Source organism: Sebastes umbrosus, chromosome 13 (assembly GCF_015220745.1).
Source record: "Sebastes umbrosus isolate fSebUmb1 chromosome 13, fSebUmb1.pri, whole genome shotgun sequence".
NCBI classification, from domain to species: Eukaryota; Metazoa; Chordata; class Actinopteri; order Perciformes; family Sebastidae; genus Sebastes; species Sebastes umbrosus.
This window is the reverse complement of record NC_051281.1, coordinates 395,001-415,000: the sequence shown is the minus strand read 5'-3', so window position 1 is coordinate 415,000 and position 20,000 is coordinate 395,001. Positions and strand designations below refer to the sequence as shown.

The following is a 20,000-nucleotide window of genomic DNA, read 5'->3' as shown; positions in this document are numbered from 1 at the left end:
ATATATATAGCATTCATTCATTCATCAGTAGAAGTGTTCATCTTTATCCTGTGTTCCCCTAGCAACAACAAAAATAGCGTAATATGGCGTATGAACTAATATTGAATGTTTTGAGGCTTTCTTTATCAACATAAACACATAATGTTCAAGTTTGAACAAGTATTCATTGAGTCATGTGAATTGTACAGAGTGGACAGACAGACAGGTGGTTGTGTGCAGGACAACAGATAAAAAACAGTGTCTACACAATAGATTAGAACTCCCAAAAAGTTGTATTTGACTGAAACACAGTCATTATATGTGCAGTTCATGATAGGAGTCAGTAAATAATACTTTATTAGCGCCTGAAAGAATCATAAACAAACAGCAATCAGTACAAAAATACTTTTTAAATGACTGGTTGTAAAGCATATACACAGCAAGACAAGCCTATACATCATTCTACCCGACGGACCCGCTACCGTCTGCATGTCTTTAGTTTCTCATCATGTCCACGGGGCTTCTTTCAGGTTATCCATCATGTGTACTTGAAGCCTGAGCGCCTGACGAAGAGGAGCTCGCCCGACGACCTTCAGCTGAAGATAAAGATCATCTACGACTACAGCGTTGACCGGTGAGTCCAGCAGCAGCAGCTCCTCACAACAACGTGATAGCTGTAGCCTGAGATGTGACTGTGTCTGCATGAAGTAGGTGACTACAGTATGTAGGAATGCACCGATACCACTGTTTTTCAGACCGAGTACAAGTACAAGTACTTCCATTTGGGTACTCTCCGATACCGAGTACCGATACGAGTACTTCTCTGTGCCTAAAGACCCTCGTTAACAGCCAGCTGGAGGGTGTGAGCGACACACGGCAGGCTGGGGAGTCCCGCATACGAGGCGGTGCGCCGTCACCGGCTCTAGGTCGGCTTGGAAAGGCTCGGGGCGAAGGTGCTTCCCGGAGCCGTGGCCAAAGTGTCACCGGGGTGGACTGTCCTCAGTGCGCCCCAACCGCGTCGTGCCCCCAGGGCGGGGTTCGGCCCACGTAAAAGGCGCCAGGGGTCAGCGGCGATGTTTGCAACCCACCCGACCCGTCTTGAAACACGGACCAAGGAGTCTAACACACGCGCGAGTCAGAGGGTGCAAGCGAAACCCCGTGGTGCAATGAAAGTGAGGGCCGACGGAGTTGGGTGCACCACCGGCCCGTCTCGCCCGCACCGGGGGCGGTGGGGTGGAGCGTGAGCACGTGCGATAGGACCCTAAAGATGGTGAAGAGAGGTTAACGTCACGCTGCGTGTGGTAAGTGGTATCGGAGCTGTTTTGCGAGTACGAGTACATGAGCACAGTATCGGACCTGATACCCGATACCGGTATCGGTATCGGTGCATCCCTAACAGTATGTACAGTTAAGTGTCGGTGATGTTTCCTGTCTCTAGTGGATGTGTTCTCTCTCTCCACAGACTTCCTGCAGACAAGAGGAGGCTGGTGAAGGTGAGGAACACCTGACAACTTAAAGTCTACAGCGATGTTTGGAATAGTTAAAGAAAGATAAGATGCAGACGTTCAGTATGAGGTGACAAACTTTTCTGAAGGGATGTTTTGAAACTTGGATTTAGAGTGTGTTTTAGTCGCGATACAAAGTCCTGCCTTCACATCAGTGGTTTCTACATCCCTCCATCCTGGTGGTTGTTTGGCTTCCTGTTGCTGACCTGCAGTAGTTGAAGCTCTCAGCGTGCCGCTGTGAAGCTGAATCGTACTTCAGTACATGCGGCTGTGGCTCAGAGGGTAGAGCAGGTTGTCCACCAATCGGAAGGTCGGTGGTTCGATCCCCGGCTGCTCCAGGTCACATGTCGATGTGTCCTTGAGCAAGACACTTAACCCCAAATTGCTCCCGGAGGCATAGCCATCGGTGTGTGAATGAGTATTTAGATTAAATTCTGATGGGCAAAGTTGCCTCTGCCATCAGTGTATGAATGTGTGTGAATGGGTGAATACTGACATGTAGTGTAAAGCGCTTTGCTGTCCAAGTCCATTTACCATTTACATCCTGACGTCTCTGTTGATGATGATCGGTGCTGCTGCATCACACTGAATCAGTGTTACTGTGTGTGTTTCCTCCTCAGGATAAACTGTTTCCTCAGGCCATTGACTACCTGCAGAGGGCCTTCAGTGTGAGGCGCAGGGTCGGCCCGGTGCTGCTCAGCAGGTCTGTGGCCCATCACAACTACAGACGAACTACAGATGTGTTTTTGTGTCGCGTACGAGGGATTTATGTATGCCTGAGAGGTCCAGACATGTCCAGTCTTTCTCTTCAGGAACAAAAGGCATCCGTTTGTTCCTCATGATATATTTGTTCTCTAACCACGACTTAATGAACGTCTTGTTGTCTCAGACAATGTGCAACCAACCAGTACCTGAGGAAGAGAGATGACCCTCATCGCTACTGCCAGGACGCCTGTGCAGACGTCACGCGATGCGGCCCCGTCGTCGTACCACAGCACCACCTACAGGTCAGGAAGCGCCACACATGATGGAGAATGTAATACATTAAAAAACAAAATAAAAACTGCTTTATTTTTCTACTTTTTACGCCAAAAACACCGTGTTAGGCTCGATATCCATCGTGTGTTTTGGAGTCTCTTGTGGCCATAGGTTGGTTTGAAGACATGACATGATACAGGTTACATTTACTCAAATATTTGGTGTCCGACCGTTGAATAACGCTGACAGTGGGTGGGTTTATATTGGAGTTAGTTGAAAGCCTGGTTCGTCACATACTGTTGCTAAAGGGCGCCTCCGTGCGTCGGTTTCTGACAAAACGGCGGTATTTGAGGAGCTGGGAGTGAGAACGGGCTATGATGGACACATGCACAAGTTATTTAGTATAATGTGCAAAAGGTTTGTCACAAACTCGCAGACCAACAGGACTTAAATCTGTTTAATTTAGGGCCAAACTACAAGAACCAGGAAGATATAACTGTGCATCATCTGCATAGAAACATTCATATCATATTATCATGATACCCTCACAGACTCTTTGCTCACTCTTGTCTTGTGTTATTTCCCCTGCTAGCAATGCAAGGTGTGCAGCGAGTCAGGGAAGTCCTGCGGCCCCCTGGGGCCCCCAGACGGCCCCGGGGTGGACGGGTCCGACTTTGTGCTCTACGTCAGCGGCATCACCACGGAGCGCTGTGGACAGGAGAACATCGTGGCCTACGCCGCCTACTGCCAGCTGGAGGCAGAGCTGGACAGGTGGGGACTGATTTAGTCACATTTATAATAACTGTATTTATCTCCAAGTTCCACTTAGTCTGAAGGGGATCTCGGTTCTGACTGGTGGTCCACTGAGTTAAGTTCAACCCAATGTCCTCACAGGAGGTAGGGACAACTTCAGCGAGGATTTATTTAAGAATCAGGTTTATTTCGCCGAGTATATACAAACATTACAGTTAGGGCTGTCAAAGTTAACACGATAACACGTTAATGCAAACTTATTTTAACGCCACTAATTTCTTGAACGCTTCAACGCAACTTTTAGGTTGTAGCGGCTCAGTTTTAAAGCTAGAGTGAAGATACTGGTATCATATGACTGTACCAACCATGTCATAGTAGCTTGTCGGGAAGGAGTTTTTTCGGACCTTTTTTTGATTTTTTTTCTGCCTTTTCCACCTTTTTTTTGACTTTTGTTTTTTACTTTTTTTTTTACTTTTTTCAGACATTTTTTGGAATTGTTTTTCCGATTTTCTTCTGACTTTTTTCCGGACAATTTTTGGCCTTTCTTCTGCCTTCTTCTGGACATTTTTCTGACTTTTTTTCCGAATTTTTTTCCAACTTTTTTCCGACTTTATTCTGATTTGTTTTTCGACTGAACACTCCAAACTTATGCTAAATTTTGTCGAGGAAAAACTGGCATGTCCATTTTCAAAGGGGTCCCTTGACCTCTGGCCTCCAGATCAGTGAATGTAAATGGGATCTATGGGTACCCACGAGCCTCCGCTTTACAGACATGCCCACTTTATGATACTGAACTTTTCTAACTTTTAACATAATACATTTTTCTTCAGGGCAGCCAAACTACTGGAAGATATATCTGCATAAAAATGAATGTGTGAATTATCAGGGTACCTTCATTATCGAAGCTATCATGTAACTTCACCCCGTGATTCTCGTCCCTGTGTGTCCTTCAGACCGATAGCCGGCTACGCCAACCTGTGTCCTGCTATGATCTCCTCTCAGCCTCAGGAGTTTGAAGGGATGCTCTCCACCGTCAAACATGAGATCATCCACGCTCTGGTCAGTACAACAACAGTCGAATAATAGGGATGAGTTTAGTTGGATGAGTAGTATTTAAATGAAGTGTCTGAAGCTGCTGTTCCTCCTCCGTTCACCAGGGCTTCTCAGCAGGTCTGTTTGCCTTCTACCACGATGATGACGGTAAACCTCTGACTCCTCGCTTCACCAGCGGCCTGCCCGCCTTCAACGAGAGGTGAACACACTTCAAGTTCAACTTCACACCCTCACGGCTTTTATTAGTCGTCACATCCTCCGCCTGTTGTTGCAGATGTTATTTGGATGCTTGCATTTGTGTTGTCAGTCTGGGTCTGTACCAGTGGAGCGAGGCGGTGATCAGGAGGGTCAGCAGGCTGTGGGACATCAGAGGAGGAGTCATGGTCCGACACCAAGTCCATGTCCTGGTCACGCCCCGCGTCGTGGTGAGAAGACCTTTACCTAGCCTAGTAGTAGTAGTAGCAGTAGTAGTAGTAGTAGTAGTAGCAGTAGTAGTAGTAGTAGCAGTAGTAGCAGCAAAGAACATATATAGTAGGAACATTTCTAGACAATATCTGTCATTGTTTTGTGTTAATTGATTCTCAATAATAAATATATACATACATTTGCATAAAGCAGCATATTTGTCCACTCCCATGTTGATAAGAGGATTAAATACTTGATAAATCTCCCTTTAAGGTTCATTTAGAACAGATACAAAAATGTGTGATTAATCGCAATTAAATATTTTAATTGATTGACAGCCTTAAAAAGTATATTATATTATAGTATTTTATATTATATTATATTATATTATTTTATGTTATTTTATATTATTTTATATTATATTATTTCATTCTAATTATTGATGCATTAATGTGTTCATCACTTTAATGTTGCAGCTGGTAAAGGTGGAGTTACTTTTAATGACTTTTTGGTGATATTATCTTTTGCATATTTTATTATTTTTTTTCTGATCATTTATTAATATTCTTCTGATTTTTAACTTATATTTTACTATTGTTGTTTTTAGGATATTTTACATTTTAAACAGATAAGACATATGTGATTAATTTGCGATTAATCATGATTAAATATTGTAATCAATTGACAGCCCTACTTTAGTAAACCTTGTTGAGTTGTGATCACAGTTGTTGTCAGTGTTTGACTGAATGGTTTGTTGTCCTCGGGGCTGCAGGAGGAGGCCAGGAGACACTTTAACTGTCCCATCCTGGAGGGGATGGAGCTGGAGAACCAGGGGGGGACGGGGACCGAGCTGAACCACTGGGAGAAGAGACTGCTGGAGGTGAACTCACCGTCTCTCTCTCTCTGTCAACTATTCCAGTTTCTCCTCCTTTGTTTCATCGTCCTCTCTCCTCTTCCTCCTCCTCCTCTCTCCTCTCTCCTCCTCTCTCCTCCTCCTCCTCCTCCTCTCTCCTCATCCTCTCTCCTCTTCCTCCTCTCTCCTCATCCTCTCTCCTCTCTCCTCCTCCTCCTCCTCCTCCTCCTCCTTTCTCCTCTCTCCTCCTCCTCTCTCCTCTCTCCTCCCCCCCCTCTTCTCTCCTCCTCCTCTCTCTTCCTCCTCCTCCTCCTCCCTCAGAACGAGGCGATGACGGGCTCCCACACTCAGAACCGGGTGTTTTCTCGGCTGACGCTGGCCATCATGGAGGACAGCGGCTGGTACCGAGCCAACTACAGCCTGGCTCAGAGGCTGGACTGGGGCCGAGGCCTCGGCTGCGACTTCGTCATGAAGAGCTGCAAGTTCTGGATGGACCGGCAGAGACAGAGGTTACAGTAACACTGATAACACTCTCATGAAGAGACAGAGGTCACAGTTACACTGATAACACTCTCATGAAGAGACAGAGGTCACAGTTACACTGATAACACTCTCATGAAGAGACAGAGGTCACAGTTACACTGATAACACTCTCATGATCACACACAATAGTCACTCTAATCGGGTTGTCTTATAGTCGGTGAAGTTTGGAGAGCATCCCTTCAAACTCCTGAGGCTGAGAGGAGATCATAGCAGGACACAGGTTGGCGTAGCCGGCTATCGGTCTGAAGGACACACAGGGACGAGAATCACGGGGTGAAGTTACATGATAACCTCGATAATGAGGGGATCCTTATGAGTCACACATTCATTTTTAATGCAGATGATGCACAGTTATATCGACCAGTAGTTTGGTTATGTATTATGTTAAAAGTTAGAAAAGTTCAGTATCATAAAGTGGGCATGTCTGTAAAGGGGAGACTCGTGGGTACCCATAGAACCCATTTACATTCACTGATCTGGAGGTCAGAGGTCAAGGGACCCGTTTGAAAATGGACATGACAGTTTTTCCTCACCAAAAATTGAGCGTAAGTTTGGAGTGTTCAGTCGGAAATTAAATCAGAAAAAAGTACAAAAAATGTCTGAAAAAAGTTGGAAGAAAAAGGTGGAAGAAAGGCAGAAGAAAAGTTCAATAAATGTCTGAAAAAAAGTCTGAAAAATTTCCTAAAGACAGTCAGAAAAACAATTCCAAAAAATGTCCGGAAAAAGTCTGAAAAAAGACGGAAAAAAAGTCCAAAAAATATGAGAAAAAAAGTCTGAAGAAAGGCAGAATAAAGGTCCCAAAATTGTCTGAAAAATGTCCCAAAAGAATCCTTCCCGACAAGCTAGTGTGACATGGTAGTAGTAGTAGTACCATGGTTGGTACCGATGGATTCATCAGGTTTTATAGTTTACTATGATACCAGGATCTTCTCTAGCTATGAAACTGAGCCGCTACAACCTGAAAATCACAAGTTGCTTTAATGCGTTCCAGAAATGAGTGACGTTTAGTTAGTGACTTTCACAGTCTTAATATATAACCTCCAGTAGCCTTACCGTAGCGGTGGTGTTTGTGTTTGCAGGCGCCACTCGGTGACTCCGTACTGTGACACGGTGAGAGCTTCTCCTCTGCAGCTGACCTGCAGACAGGACCAGCTGGCTGTGGCCGTCTGCAACCTGCAGAAATACCCTCAGGAGCTGCCGCTGGAGTACCAGGTCCGCTCAGATCAATGTCAGCTCTACTGTTATCTACATCCTACGGTGTGTTGATGTTCTGTGTGTATTCTGCCAGTACTTTGACAGGATCCCAGACGTGTCCTCTGATCAGCTGTCGCTGTTCGGCGGCGCTGTGGAGATCGCCGACTACTGTCCCTTCAGTCAGGAGTTCAGCTGGCACCTGAGCGGAGAATATCAGAGGAACTCGTACTGCCGAGTGTCGGAGAACCAGCCAGGTGATGCTCACGCTGCCGTGTTGTTGTCAGTGTGCTCCACATCAACTACTTCATATGATGTGATGTCCGACCACACCTTAAGGCTGATGTGTTTGTAGCTGAGAGTCGAAGGCGTGGTGAGAAGCTGGCTGTCGGAGAGACGTGATAATTCAAACAAACAGAGCGGATCCCTCAAAAGATGCAATAAAAATAAATTAATTAAAAGGAAAATTAATTGATTAATTAAAAGCTAAATAAAAAAAGCAATAATCATAGTAATAACAAACAAAATAAAGTAATGAAATAAAAATGAAAAATGTGTGTGTAAGAAAATATAAAAAGCATATCCCCATTTTTTGCTTCTTTTTATTTATGTTTTATTATTTAATTTCTCATGTTTATGGCCTTTTTTTTACACATACAGTTACTTATATACAAATCCTTGTATACATAAACCATGAAGTGGGTCTGAATATCAGATTGTTAATTTGGGAAAGTTCAAATCCAGATGTGGTAGTTCAGCTGAAGCACAACAACATCTGTACCGTCGGCATCTTCAGGAGGAATAACTGCTGTTAATGTTGATGTGTGTGTATGTGTGTGTGTGTGTGTGTGTGTGTGTGTGTGTGTGTGTGTGTGTGTGTGTGTGTGTGTGTGTGTGTGTGTGTGTGTGTGTGTGTGTGTGTGTGTGTGTGTGTGTGTGTGTGTGTGTGTGTGTGTGTGTGCGTGTGTGTGTGTGCGTGTGCGTGTGCGTTCAGACTGGTGGAGGAACTACGGAGCGGAGCAGTACGGACCGGACTCGGTGTGTCTGCCCCAGAAGTCGGCCTTCATCATGGAGCAATGCACCAGGAAGATGACGTACCCCGACTGGGGCTCCGGATGCTACAAGGTGAGATATTAAAGTCCCCTCTGACGTTCCTACGTCGTCAGACTACACGTTGGTGTTTAACCGTCTGTCTCGGTGTGACGGCGCCGTGTCCAGGTGTGGTGCTCGGCTCAGGGCCTGACGGTGTTCGTCCAGGACCGCTCCTTCCTCTGCGTCCGTAAAGGTCAGCAGTTGAGCGTCAGCGTGAGAGTCGGCGACTGGGTTTACAACGGCGTGCTGGTCTGCCCCGCCTGCACCGACTTCTGTGACGACTGCCCCCTCCCGCACCAGCTCCCGCCCGTCAACGCCTCCAGGAGTAACCCCATTGGTCAGTGTCAGACGCCCTCTGTTCAGTGTTCAGCTGAGGTTGGTGGAGCGCACCTGAAGCTGATGTTCAGCTGAAGGGAGCATAAAAGACAAAAATGATAATTAAAAAAATAACAAATAATATAAAAAAATACAAAAATATTGAGAAATATATATATACATTTTAAATAACAAATAATATAAACCAAAAATACAAAAAATAAAAAATATTTAAAACTGTTTTTTAAATAATACAAAAAAATTAAAAAACAAGAAAATATAAAAAAATAAAAACATAATAAAAAAATTGAAATATAAAATAAGAACAAAATACAAACATAATATACAAAAATAACAAATGATGTAAAAAATACAATTAAAAAAATAAATAACAAATACTATAAAAATTAAGAAAAATATTTAAAAAAAAAAGAAATTATTAAAACATACAAAATTATAAAATATTTAAAATGTATTTTAAAAAATAGTACCAAAAAAATACAAAAATAAGAATATATATATATATATATATATATATATAACAAAAAAAAAACATAGTAAAAGATAATATAAAAAATTACAGAAAAAATATTAAATGAAAAATTTAATTAAAAAGAATATTGTCTTCTGATAGAGATCATATGGTTGCCACAGGTTACAGCCAATGTCTTTTCGGTTGGATCACATTGTGTATATGTAAAAAGAATGTTGAGCAGATGTTAATATGAATGGTGTGTGTTTGTTTCAGACCCGTGCTCCAGCTCTCCGGGTCTGGCCATCACTCTGTGGCTGCTGCTGCTCAACCTGCTCCCCCTGGTGGCCGGACTGCTGCTCTGCCATTGCAGCTGATCCAACTACAGGAAGGTAGCTGAACATTTACTGACCTATAAACACTCCTCTGGACTCCTGAGGACCTGATCTGATCTCCTCTTCCTCCCTGTTACCTCCATTCCTACGTTCTTCTTCCTCCTCGTTTCATCTGTCAGGGATCATGTGTTTGTCCTGAGACAGCGGGACAATATCTGTCTTTTACTGATCTTTTTATTGATCCGATACATGAAGATCACAAGGAACTGACTGTGGATCAGTTCACAGCTGATCTCTTCCTGCCGTCTCGGAGCAACACGAGCCAGGAGGAAACGTTGCTGCGTTTGTTCGTCCGGCTGTTTTTAAAACTACTAACTCTTTTTAAAAAAACAATCAGACTTTCAAGCTGAAAGGTCAGCGTACTTCCTGTGAATGAGACGTGTGCGGTGTGGTGACCCCCCCCCCCCGGTGGCAGCAGGAGGTTTAAACTTTATAAAAGGTCCAACCAGAAGACTTGTAATGTAAATATAAATATGACACTTTCCTAAGATTCTTTTCCTGTTTTTAGAGGGAGGCGTATGGAGGACGGAACCTGCCAAATAAAATAAATAAATTAATAAATAAATAGATGACTCAATAAATGAATAAATATGTCATTAAATGTAGCAAAAATAATATTAAAAATAAATATTTGTTAATTAATTGATAAAATGTGACATAAATTGATATTTCTGTTTTAATTTGCTTCTTTATTTATTTATCTTTGTATTAAATTAATTAATTAAAAAAATGCATAAATAAATAAAAGGAAAAATAATAAGGGAATTAATACAAAGATAAATAAATAAAGAAGCAAATAAAAAATCTCAATTTATGTCACATTTGATCAATTAATTAATGGCTGCATTTATTTTTTATATCATTTTTGCTACATTTAATGACATTTTTATTAATTTATTGAGTCATATATTTATCTATTAATTTATTTTTTTTATTTTGGCAGGTTCCGTCCTTCAGGTTCGTCTGTTGTAGTGACAGACAGCAGCTGTTTAGGGGGGTCAGAGGTCATCGCTCAGCTTTACATCAACATTTACTCAAATTATACCAACAAAAGGCCGTTTCCTTTAAATGAAATCTGTTTTCATTTAAAGGATGGTCACCGGGACGAAATAATGAACTCCACACTCCTCGTTTTATCCCATGTAGCGTTTCATAGTAGACAACAACTGTAAACGATGGTGAAGAGGAAGAGGAAGGCACAACATCCCCACCTTCCTCATGTTTCCTCGAACGACGACCACGACAGAGTGAAGAGAAAGAAAAAAAGATGAGGTGAAATAGCAGAGCCAACCCGGAGAGAAGGCTGCTGCCATCAGCATCTAGCTTCCTTCCTGATGACATCACACACATTGTGAAAGCATGCAGCAGTGATTGGTCGGGGACGGGGAGCGACGTGTAGTCCGTTACGTTTCCTAATCTGACAGAGTGACCATCGTAACTGAACCAGGAAGTTTAATCTGCTCCAGGCTTTAATGAGATTATCAGAGATTAACATCAGATTATTAATCTAATGTTTCTATTTCATATGTTGAACAAATGAACTCAATCTGACACCCAGAAGAGGAAGAATAAGCCATGGACCCTGCTAGCTGTCAATCATTAATAACAACCTCAACAAGCCATAGGATGATGAAGATGATGATGATGATGGTTTAGACCAGAGGTCAGCAACCTGCGTCTCTTCAGCTCCTCTCCTCTTTAAACATGGAAATTAATAACTGCTTTCTGTTTACATTTCATGTTTATTTATCATTGTTGTAGGTCTCTGGTACGATGGTACGACGGTACGACGGTACGACGGTACGACGGTATGACGGAGTATTAGGGCCACATTGAGGATTTTTTTTTTTACAGATTTACAGAATAAAGTCATAATATTATAAGGCAGTAATTTAGTTATTTTCTTTTTTTCTCGTAAAGTTATGACTTTATTTTCTTAATATTACGCCTTTTTTCTCGTTAAAGTTATGACTTTTTTCTCGTAATATTCTGACTTTATGGTGTAAATCTCAGATGTTGTTTCCCTCAGTGTGGCCCTAATACTCCGTAGTACATTGTCTCTTTGGCCCTCACTGCATTAGACTTATATTCTATACACTGAGACTATAAACTGTGTTACCTTCATCACGATGATCACATGTTTTGCGGCTCCAGACAGATATTAAAATGGCTCTTTTGATAGTGACGGTTGCTGACCGCTGGGTTAGAGGAAGACGGATTTCACCGTTGGTTGATGGCCTCCATCAGGACCAACCTTTGACTGGTTCGTTATCTAACTGGTAGTTTATGTTGAGCACATTCTGCTCCCCAGAGGATGAACCCTACGAGCCGTCAGTTCTCAGTTCTGGTTGAGGGTTTGAATACTTCCTCCTCCAACATGTGATGAACTGCAGTATAATAATATTAATATATTTTAATAAGCATCAAAAGAGCGGGCGTTAGAGGTAAAGGACGCTGAGTGACTGAATGTTTAGTTAGAGTTATTTATTGAAGACGGAGTTCTTCTTGGCTTTATTTAAACTGACGGGTTTACAGGAAGTTGAACAACACAGATGGAAATCTATTATTATTTATAGAACACGTAGCGCTGTGTGTCATTACTGTTAGTAGATCTGACCTCAGGCCAGTCTTCATTCCTTCTAAAGGGGCATTTCTCTCAGCTTCAGGAGACTCTGCTGGTTTTATTCTTTTCTTATTAAGATGTTTATTAATGATGAACGAGTCGAGGAAATCTGCTTTTAGGATTTAGTTTGAATCAGAATGTTAAAGTGTTGATTTAATGGAAACATCTGATCGTTTCCTGTGAACACTAACTGTTATTATTCTACTGATCTTTGTTTCATTTTACTCTATTTTTTAGAAAAAGGGCTGCTTTTTAAGACAAATCAAGACAACTGAGACATTTGTCCTTCAGAATAAATGCTGTCTGTCCCAGAGACGTCTGCGTTTTGTCTTCTTTAGAACTTTTAAATAATAAATCAAATATGTTATATAAAGTCAGTATATTTCTGTTTCTAAAGTTTACACATGAACTCCTAAAACTTTAAATGTATTGATATGTTATATGAACATTTTCTATAAAGACATAGTGAACTTATGACACTGTTCTTTGAGATGGTGACAGACAAAAACTAAGATGGTGAAAGCTAAAATCCAAGGTTGTGTCGGCTAAAATGCCGAACTCGAGGCTTCAAAACCGTAGTCACCAAACCAGTGGGTGACATCACCGTGACTACGTCCACTTCTTCTATACAGTGGATGGTGATACGTTAGCCAGTTAAAAGGAAGCATTTTATATTTTGGCGTTATGTTATGTCTGATACTGGGTCGGTACGGAGGCTCCAACATCAACTCAATGAAAGTTCCTTGTAGCTTTAAATCAGAAATTCAGCTGAAAATGTTTATTATCTAAATTTCTGATTTAAAGCAGGAAACACTGAAGTTCCTGTTGATGTGTAATGATCGACCCAAGTGTGCAATGAGACGGTAAAATATATCATTACTTCAATCCTCTGATGTCATATGTAGTCGAGAGGTTAATTCAGTTTAAAGATTAGCTTCCATAAATGACTGTTAATGTTGTGAACAACTGAAGAAATACCTTTGACCTCTGGAGGAAACATCACACAAACAATGCACACATATCTGAAATCAGTACTCCATCAGTAACTAGTACATTTTGTGTGTTAAAACAAAGTAAGATTAAATATCGACTTTGTTTTGTGGATTGTTTTAGCAGAATAAAACTTAAAAAAGAATATTTATTTCGAGGTGATTAGAGGTGGCCTGTTATTCAGACCAATATAAGAGGTATATATAATATATATAATACAATTCAAAGATCATATTTATTTATTATCAGGATACAGATTCTACAGAGTTTCAGTTACTCTGTTTTACCCACAGCGGCCGGCTTTCCCACGTCTCCAGCCTGCACCTGAACTGCTCGTTACGGCCACATTAACAGCAGCTGCTGATCTTAATTAGTCCTTTAAATTAAATTAAATTAAATTCACTCAGCTGGAACTTTAACATTTATTGCACATTAAAATTAATATACGTTTAAACAGCAGAACATGTTGTACAGATTTATCAGTTATTATTCCTCATGAGACGTCATAATAAATACTTCACTTTATTATTTATAATCAGGCTGAACAGTGAGATATAACCTCAGGTGGACCAAGTACTCCGATACTTCAGTAAAAGTACTAATACCACACAGTACAAATACTCTGTTACAGTCAAAGTATTAATACCACACTGTAAAGATAGTAATAGTATAAATAATAGTACTTGTATAAACTGTTTGGAGTTTAATTTATAACAAAAATATTATATTTTATAAACCTATAAGTAACTGTCAGATAAATGTAGTGAAGTACAAGTAGAAAGTAGCAAATACCTCAAATGTGTACTTAAGGGCAGTACTTGAGTAAATGTACTTAGTTACATTCCACCACTGAATATAAAGTACAATGAGTTTATTTTCTGTGTATTACCTGAAAATTATTAGTGATTTGCTTCCACCAGCCGTCACCAGTCGTCTCCAGCCGTCTTCAGTTGTTACCAGAAGTCTCCGGCTGTTTCCAGCTGTCTCCAGCCGTCACTAGTTGTTTCCAGCTGTCTCCAGCCGTCTCCAGCTGTCACTAGTTGTCTCCAGCCGTCACTAGTTGTTTCCAGCTGTCTCCAGCCGTCTCCAGCCGTCACTAGTTGTCTCCAGCCATCACTAGTTGTCTCCAGCCATCACTAGTTGTCTCCAGCCGTCACTAGTTGTTTCCAGCCGTCACTAGTTGTCTCCAGCCGTCACTAGTTGTTTCCAGCCGTCACTAGTTGTCTCCAGCCGTCACTAGTTGTCTCCAGCTGTCACTAGTTGTCTCCAACTGTCACTAGTTTCCAGCCGTCACTAGTTTCCAGCCGTCACTAGTTGTCTCCAGCTGTCACTAGTTTCCAGCCGTCACTAGTTGTCTCCAGCTGTCACTAGTTTCCAGCCGTCACTAGTTGTCTCCATCCGTCACTAGTTGTTTCCAGCCGTCACTAGTTGTTTCCAGCCGTCACTAGTTGTTTCCAGCCGTCACTAGTTGTCTCCAGCCGTCACTAGTTGTCTCCAGCCGTCACTAGTTGTTTCCAGCCGTCACTAGTTGTCTCCAGCCGTCACTAGTTGTTTCCAGCCGTCACTAGTTGTCTCCAGCCGTCACTAGTTGTTTCCAGCCGTCACTAGTTGTCTCCAGCCGTCACTAGTTGTTTCCAGCCGTCACTAGTTGTCTCCAGCCGTCACTAGTTGTTTCCAGCCGTCACTAGTTGTCTCCAGCCGTCACTAGTTGTCTGTTGTCTCCAGCCGTCACTAGTTGTTTCCAGCCGTCACTAGTTGTTTCCAGCCGTCACTAGTTGTCTGTTGTCTCCAGCCGTCACTAGTTGTCTCCAGCCGTCACTAGTTGTCTCCAGCCGTCACTAGTTGTCTCCAACTGTCACTAGTTTCCAGCCGTCACTAGTTTCCAGCCGTCACTAGTTTCCAGCCGTCACTAGTTTCCAGCCGTCACTAGTTTCCAGCCGTCACTAATTGTCTCCAGCCGTCACTAGTTGTTTCCAGCCGTCTCCCACCTGCTGATTCTTAAAGTCCAGACAGCAGTATCTGACAGACCCGTCAGTCCGTCTCCCTGATCCACAGGAAGCCCACCTGGGTGCCGAAGTTGGGTCCGTCCCTGACGCAGGAGAAGAAGTGTTCGGGGTGACAGGAAGTGCAGGGCGTCACGCAGGGACGCTCCGTCACCGTGTCGTCGTGGATGTGTTCGGGCAGGATGCCGCCTCTCTGGAGGAGAACTCTGTGGAGGGAAGTTTGAAGTTTCCTTCAGTACCACAGTAATCCAGAGATAGTAGTCTGTACATCCACGGCTTTGTACTTCCTGTTTACATCCCCCAAAGCACTATGGGAACTGCAGTTCCACAACTGATACTAGGAGTAATAACAAAGCGTATATATATATATATATATATATATATATATATATATATATATATATATATATATATTTATTGTGCTGTACCTGTTGGCGAGGCGGATGTTGACGTGCGGTGTGGCTGACTCTGGATCAGGGACGCAGTCCGGGTGGATGCAGTGAAGGAGGAGCGCCTGCTCTCTGTCCAGCGTGAAGCAGCACGCCCCCACCGACGGCCCCACAGCGACCACGATGTCGCTCGCCCGGCAACCGAACTCCTTCACCATGGCCTCCACCGTCGCCATAGCAACACCCATCACGGTTCCTTTCCAACCTGAGGACCAGTGAGTACACAACTGAGGTACTTGTACTTTTTTCTTGAGTATTTCCATTTTCTGTTACTTTCTACGTCTACTCCGAAGTACCTGTTGTGATTTTACTCCATTACATTCATCTGACAGCTTTAGATTAATATATATTATTATATTAAAGGTCTCATATTATGCTCATTTCCAGGTTCATAGATGTATTTTAATGTTGTACTAGAACATGTTTACATGCTGCAATGTTCAAAAAACCCTTTATTCTTCTCATACTGTCAGCCTGAATATGTCTGCTCAAAGGCTCTGTTTGACCGACCCTGATTCACAGCCTGTCTCCTCCCACTCTGCTCTGATTGGTCAAATGAACAACATCTGCGGTCCAGACTCCAGGTTCTCCTGACGGGTTCTCTCAGGTAAATAATGCTATTTATATCTCTGTTGGTTAGCTCAGTGTTTACCTCATGCATCAACTCTGTAAACCGTTAACACACACTCTGTTTTACGTCTGTCTTTACAGATCCAACTGTGAGAACTGACTGACAGAATCATCCCAGAGAGCAGACAGCTGAGAGCAGACAGCTGAGAGCAGACAGCTGAGAGCAGATAGCTGAGAGCAGACAGCTGAGAGCAGACAGCTGAGAGCAGACAGCTGAGAGCAGACAGCTGAGAGCAGACAGCTGTGAGCAGACAGCTGAGAGCAGACAGCTGAGAGCAGATAGCTGAGAGCAGACAGCTGAGAGCAGACAGCTGAGAGCAGACAGCTGAGAGCAGACAGCTGAGAGCAGACAGCTGTGAGCAGACAGCTGAGAGCAGACAGCTGAGAGCAGATGGGAGATACAGAGCTAACCCGTTAGCATGTAGCTACATGCCAGGATTTTATAGAGATTGTGTAATAAATAACAATCAGAGGCTGCATTTCTTTTTTCTTTCTATCATTTTTTTAATATATGAAAATACTGATAATATCTCCCATTTTAATGAATAATAATGTATTTACTTCTCTTAAATAATTACAGTTAAAAAAAACTAATATTTGTCTTCAACAAGTTAAAAAGATGTCCAGCTGCAGTTCATGTTTATAATAACTCTTCTAATTAACTAACGTTAACTCTGTATATTTAGAATTTCACCTCAATAATCTTTATTGTTTATATTTTGTTTATTTGCATTTTTTCCTACTTTGTCCGTCTGGATAAATAAAGTTCTGTCTTATCTTAATAAGCTGTATATTTTAAACAGTTGTGGTATTATTGTTCTTGAATATCCTATTCTTAAAGAATATATTCTTCCTTATAATCAATATTTATATATTTTACTGACAATGCATGACAATAATAAATGAAAGAACCTGCGTGAGCGGCTCCGATGACCTTTGACACCGGGTCAGCGAACAGGAGCGGCATGCAGTCGGCTCCCGGAGCCGCGATGACCACGCCGGTCCGATCCGTTACCATGGCGTCGTAGCTCTCCGGCTCGGCTTTGCCCGCGACCCAGACATCGCTGGCGTGGGCCACCTGATGGAAACAACCGACACACCGACAGGAGCAACGATCAGTCTCAGGTAATAGAAATATAAAAGATCTCCTGGTTTTCCTCTGACAGTGAACAGAACATCTTTGTGTTTTGGACTAATAATATCTATAAATATTTAATAATAAATAAAAATGTTAATTTAGAAAAAAATCTTTTTCCAAGTTTATGACTTACGATTTATTATTTTAATAATAAATACAAATTCTGTTAATTTAGAAGATTTTTTACCAAATTGCTGGTGTACTATTTATCATTTTAATAATAATTACAAATTCTGGAAATTTAGAAGATTGTTTTTACCAAGTTCCTGATGTATGATTTAATATTTTGATAATAAATACAAACTTTGTTAATTTAGAAGATTTTTTACCAAGTTCCTGATGTACGATTCATTATTTTAATAATAAATAAATAATCTGTTAATTTTTAAGATTTTTTACTAAGTTGCAAGTGTATGATTTAATATTTCAATAATAAATAACAATTCTGTAATTTAGAAGATTTTTTTACAAAGTTCCTGACATACAATTTATTATTTTAATAATAACAAACAATTCTGTTAATCTAGAAGATTTTTTACCAAGCTGCTGATGTAGGATTTATTATTTTAATTATAAATAAATAATCTGTAATTTAGAAGATTGTTTACACAGAAGCAGCAAAGTGTCACATTCAAGAAGCTCAAACAAGAGAACAATTAATTATGAAAATAGATCAATAAATCTCTGATGTCTGACTGTTGGTCAGTGTCCACCCGGTCATTACAGGAGAAACCCAGCAGGTGTCAGTAGAACCAGGACGGTTCCTGTAATCAGGGATCAGCAGAACCAGGACGGTTCCTGTAATCAGGGATCAGCAGAACCAGGACGGTTCCTGTAATCAGGGTTCAGCAGAACCAGGACGGTTCCTGTAATCAGGGATCAGCAGAACCAGGACGGTTCCTGTAATCAGGGTTCAGTACCTTGACCAGACGCAGCGTCAGTGGGTGGAACCCGGCGTGGAGGGCCAGTCTGCGTCGGTTCTCCAGGACCAGGGCATCGGGGTCCCTCCTCCTCCGGCTGCTGAACAAGTTGAGGGAGGACAGGGTCGGGATGGAGGACACGCCGCCTGAACGAGTACTGAAGCCGTGACCGAAGCAGTCTGAGACACACAGAGGGAGACGGAGACACACAGAGGGAGACACACAGAGGGAGACGGAGACACACAGAGGGAGACGGAGACACACAGAGGGAGACGGAGACACACAGAGGGAGACACACAGAGGGAGACGGAGACACACAGAGGGAGACACACAGACGGAGACACACAGACGGAGACACACCAGAGACCGTTCAATAATCGGACTGTTATAGAATTCTAGGATATGACTGGAATCTGAGATCAGAACCAGAGACATGAAGGAGAACATCTGATTCAGGTAAACAGCAGCACGACAAAATGACAAGAAGACTTGTTGAACATATGATTCCTATTTGAGCAGGTGAGGTCACACTGTGTGAAGTGAAGCATCTTCAAACTGGTAGATATCTGACAGATCCTTGATTAGAGTTTATTCTGCGTATATCCTACCGGAATCAAAAATAAATTAATGAATAAATAAATGACTCAATAAATAAATAAATATGTCATTACATTTAGCAAAACTAATATTAAAAATAAATGTAGCATTAATGAATTGATATCTGTTTTAATTTGCTTCTTTGTATTAATTCCCTTATTTATTTTCTCTTCTGTTTAAATTTCCCTTTCATTTATTTATGTATTTATTTGTATTAATATTATTTTCCATTTATATTTATTTTTTAATGTATGTATTTATTTATGTAGTGCTGCATTTATTTCTTCACGTTGAGTGACAGACCCCTCATTTGCATAATGAGGAAGAAATGTAAAAATAAATGAATACAGAAATAAATACAGAAAAATAAGGGGAGAAATGCAAAAGTAAAGTCGTGCAGAAAAAAATAAATAAATGTATAAATAAATATAATATAAATAATAATAAATAAAAAATAAATGCAAGAATAAATAAATACATTTAAAATGTAATAAAAATAAATAAATACATAAAAGATTAAATTAAACAGAAGAGTAAATAAAGGAATTAATACAAAGATAAATAAATAAAGCAGCAAAATGAAACTGAAATATCAAATTAAGTCTCATTTTATAAATGAATGAATGGCCTCATTTATCAAGTCATGTATTTATTTAGGCAGGTTCTGTCCTCCATACAGCCTGCTGTGGCTTTATTTATTATGATGCCTATGTTTTTAACATCTGGACAGAGAGAAGATGTTTTTAACATCTGGACAGAGAGAAGATGTTTTTAACATCTGGACAGAGAGAAGATGTTAATAATCAATCAGCTTTAATGATCATAAATCAATAAAGATGTGATGAACCGACCTGGGATCAGTGTTGACTTCAGAACCTCAATCTGTCCCCTCAGAGACGGCAGCCGCTGCACCAACCGGGACACGTCCTCTACCGAGGGGTGGACACCTGATCCAGGTGAGTCCGGGTCCCCAGGTGAGTCCGGGTCCCCAGGTGAGTCCGGGTCCCCAGGTGAGTCCGGGTCCCCAGGTGAGTCCGGGTGGGCGGAGCCTGCGCAGCCCGGACAGGTGGTCGGACAGGTGAGGTACCTGAAGCAGTAGACCTGGGTGAACAGCAG

The 20,000-nt window shown here is 41.6% G+C and overlaps 2 protein-coding genes and 1 long non-coding RNA gene across 4 annotated transcripts in view; 2 read left to right on the top strand and 1 right to left on the bottom strand.

Annotated features, from left to right (window-relative positions):
* LOC119499848 overlaps window positions 1-11,140 on the top strand; it is an 18,117-nt gene extending 6,977 nt beyond the window's left edge. The window contains exon 2 of the long non-coding RNA XR_005209457.1: window positions 10,492-11,140. This is a non-coding gene — a long non-coding RNA (uncharacterized LOC119499848). The remainder of the gene's footprint in view (window positions 1-10,491) is intronic.
* lmln (leishmanolysin-like (metallopeptidase M8 family)) overlaps window positions 1-11,140 on the top strand; it is a 14,357-nt gene extending 3,217 nt beyond the window's left edge. Inside the window, exons 2-17 of one of the 2 annotated variants that reach the window (XR_005209456.1) lie at window positions 510-613; window positions 1,442-1,472; window positions 2,105-2,187; window positions 2,374-2,491; window positions 3,055-3,233; window positions 4,169-4,274; window positions 4,373-4,467; window positions 4,576-4,693; window positions 5,446-5,553; window positions 5,848-6,035; window positions 7,149-7,281; window positions 7,358-7,517; window positions 8,255-8,385; window positions 8,479-8,689; window positions 9,416-9,995; window positions 10,681-11,140. Coding sequence is in view for 1 of the 2 variants with exons in the window: in XM_037789052.1 (XP_037644980.1) it covers window positions 510-613; window positions 1,442-1,472; window positions 2,105-2,187; window positions 2,374-2,491; window positions 3,055-3,233; window positions 4,169-4,274; window positions 4,373-4,467; window positions 4,576-4,693; window positions 5,446-5,553; window positions 5,848-6,035; window positions 7,149-7,281; window positions 7,358-7,517; window positions 8,255-8,385; window positions 8,479-8,689; window positions 9,416-9,516 (1,866 nt within the window). In the remaining variant the exon portion in view is untranslated. The remainder of the gene's footprint in view (window positions 1-509; window positions 614-1,441; window positions 1,473-2,104; window positions 2,188-2,373; window positions 2,492-3,054; window positions 3,234-4,168; window positions 4,275-4,372; window positions 4,468-4,575; window positions 4,694-5,445; window positions 5,554-5,847; window positions 6,036-7,148; window positions 7,282-7,357; window positions 7,518-8,254; window positions 8,386-8,478; window positions 8,690-9,415; window positions 9,996-10,680) is intronic. The other variant, XM_037789052.1, reaches the window with a different exon arrangement.
* Window positions 11,141-14,210: 3,070 nt separating this feature from the next.
* lacc1 (laccase (multicopper oxidoreductase) domain containing 1) overlaps window positions 14,211-20,000 on the bottom strand; it is a 6,265-nt gene continuing 475 nt past the window's right edge. The window contains exons 1-5 of the mRNA XM_037789057.1: window positions 19,736-20,000; window positions 18,288-18,466; window positions 17,142-17,307; window positions 15,579-15,804; window positions 14,211-15,356 (exon numbers count right to left, since the gene is read on the bottom strand). The exon at window positions 19,736-20,000 is cut by the window's right edge and continues 475 nt beyond it. Coding sequence (XP_037644985.1) covers window positions 15,179-15,356; window positions 15,579-15,804; window positions 17,142-17,307; window positions 18,288-18,466; window positions 19,736-20,000 — 1,014 coding nt within the window. The 3' untranslated portion in view covers window positions 14,211-15,178. The remainder of the gene's footprint in view (window positions 15,357-15,578; window positions 15,805-17,141; window positions 17,308-18,287; window positions 18,467-19,735) is intronic.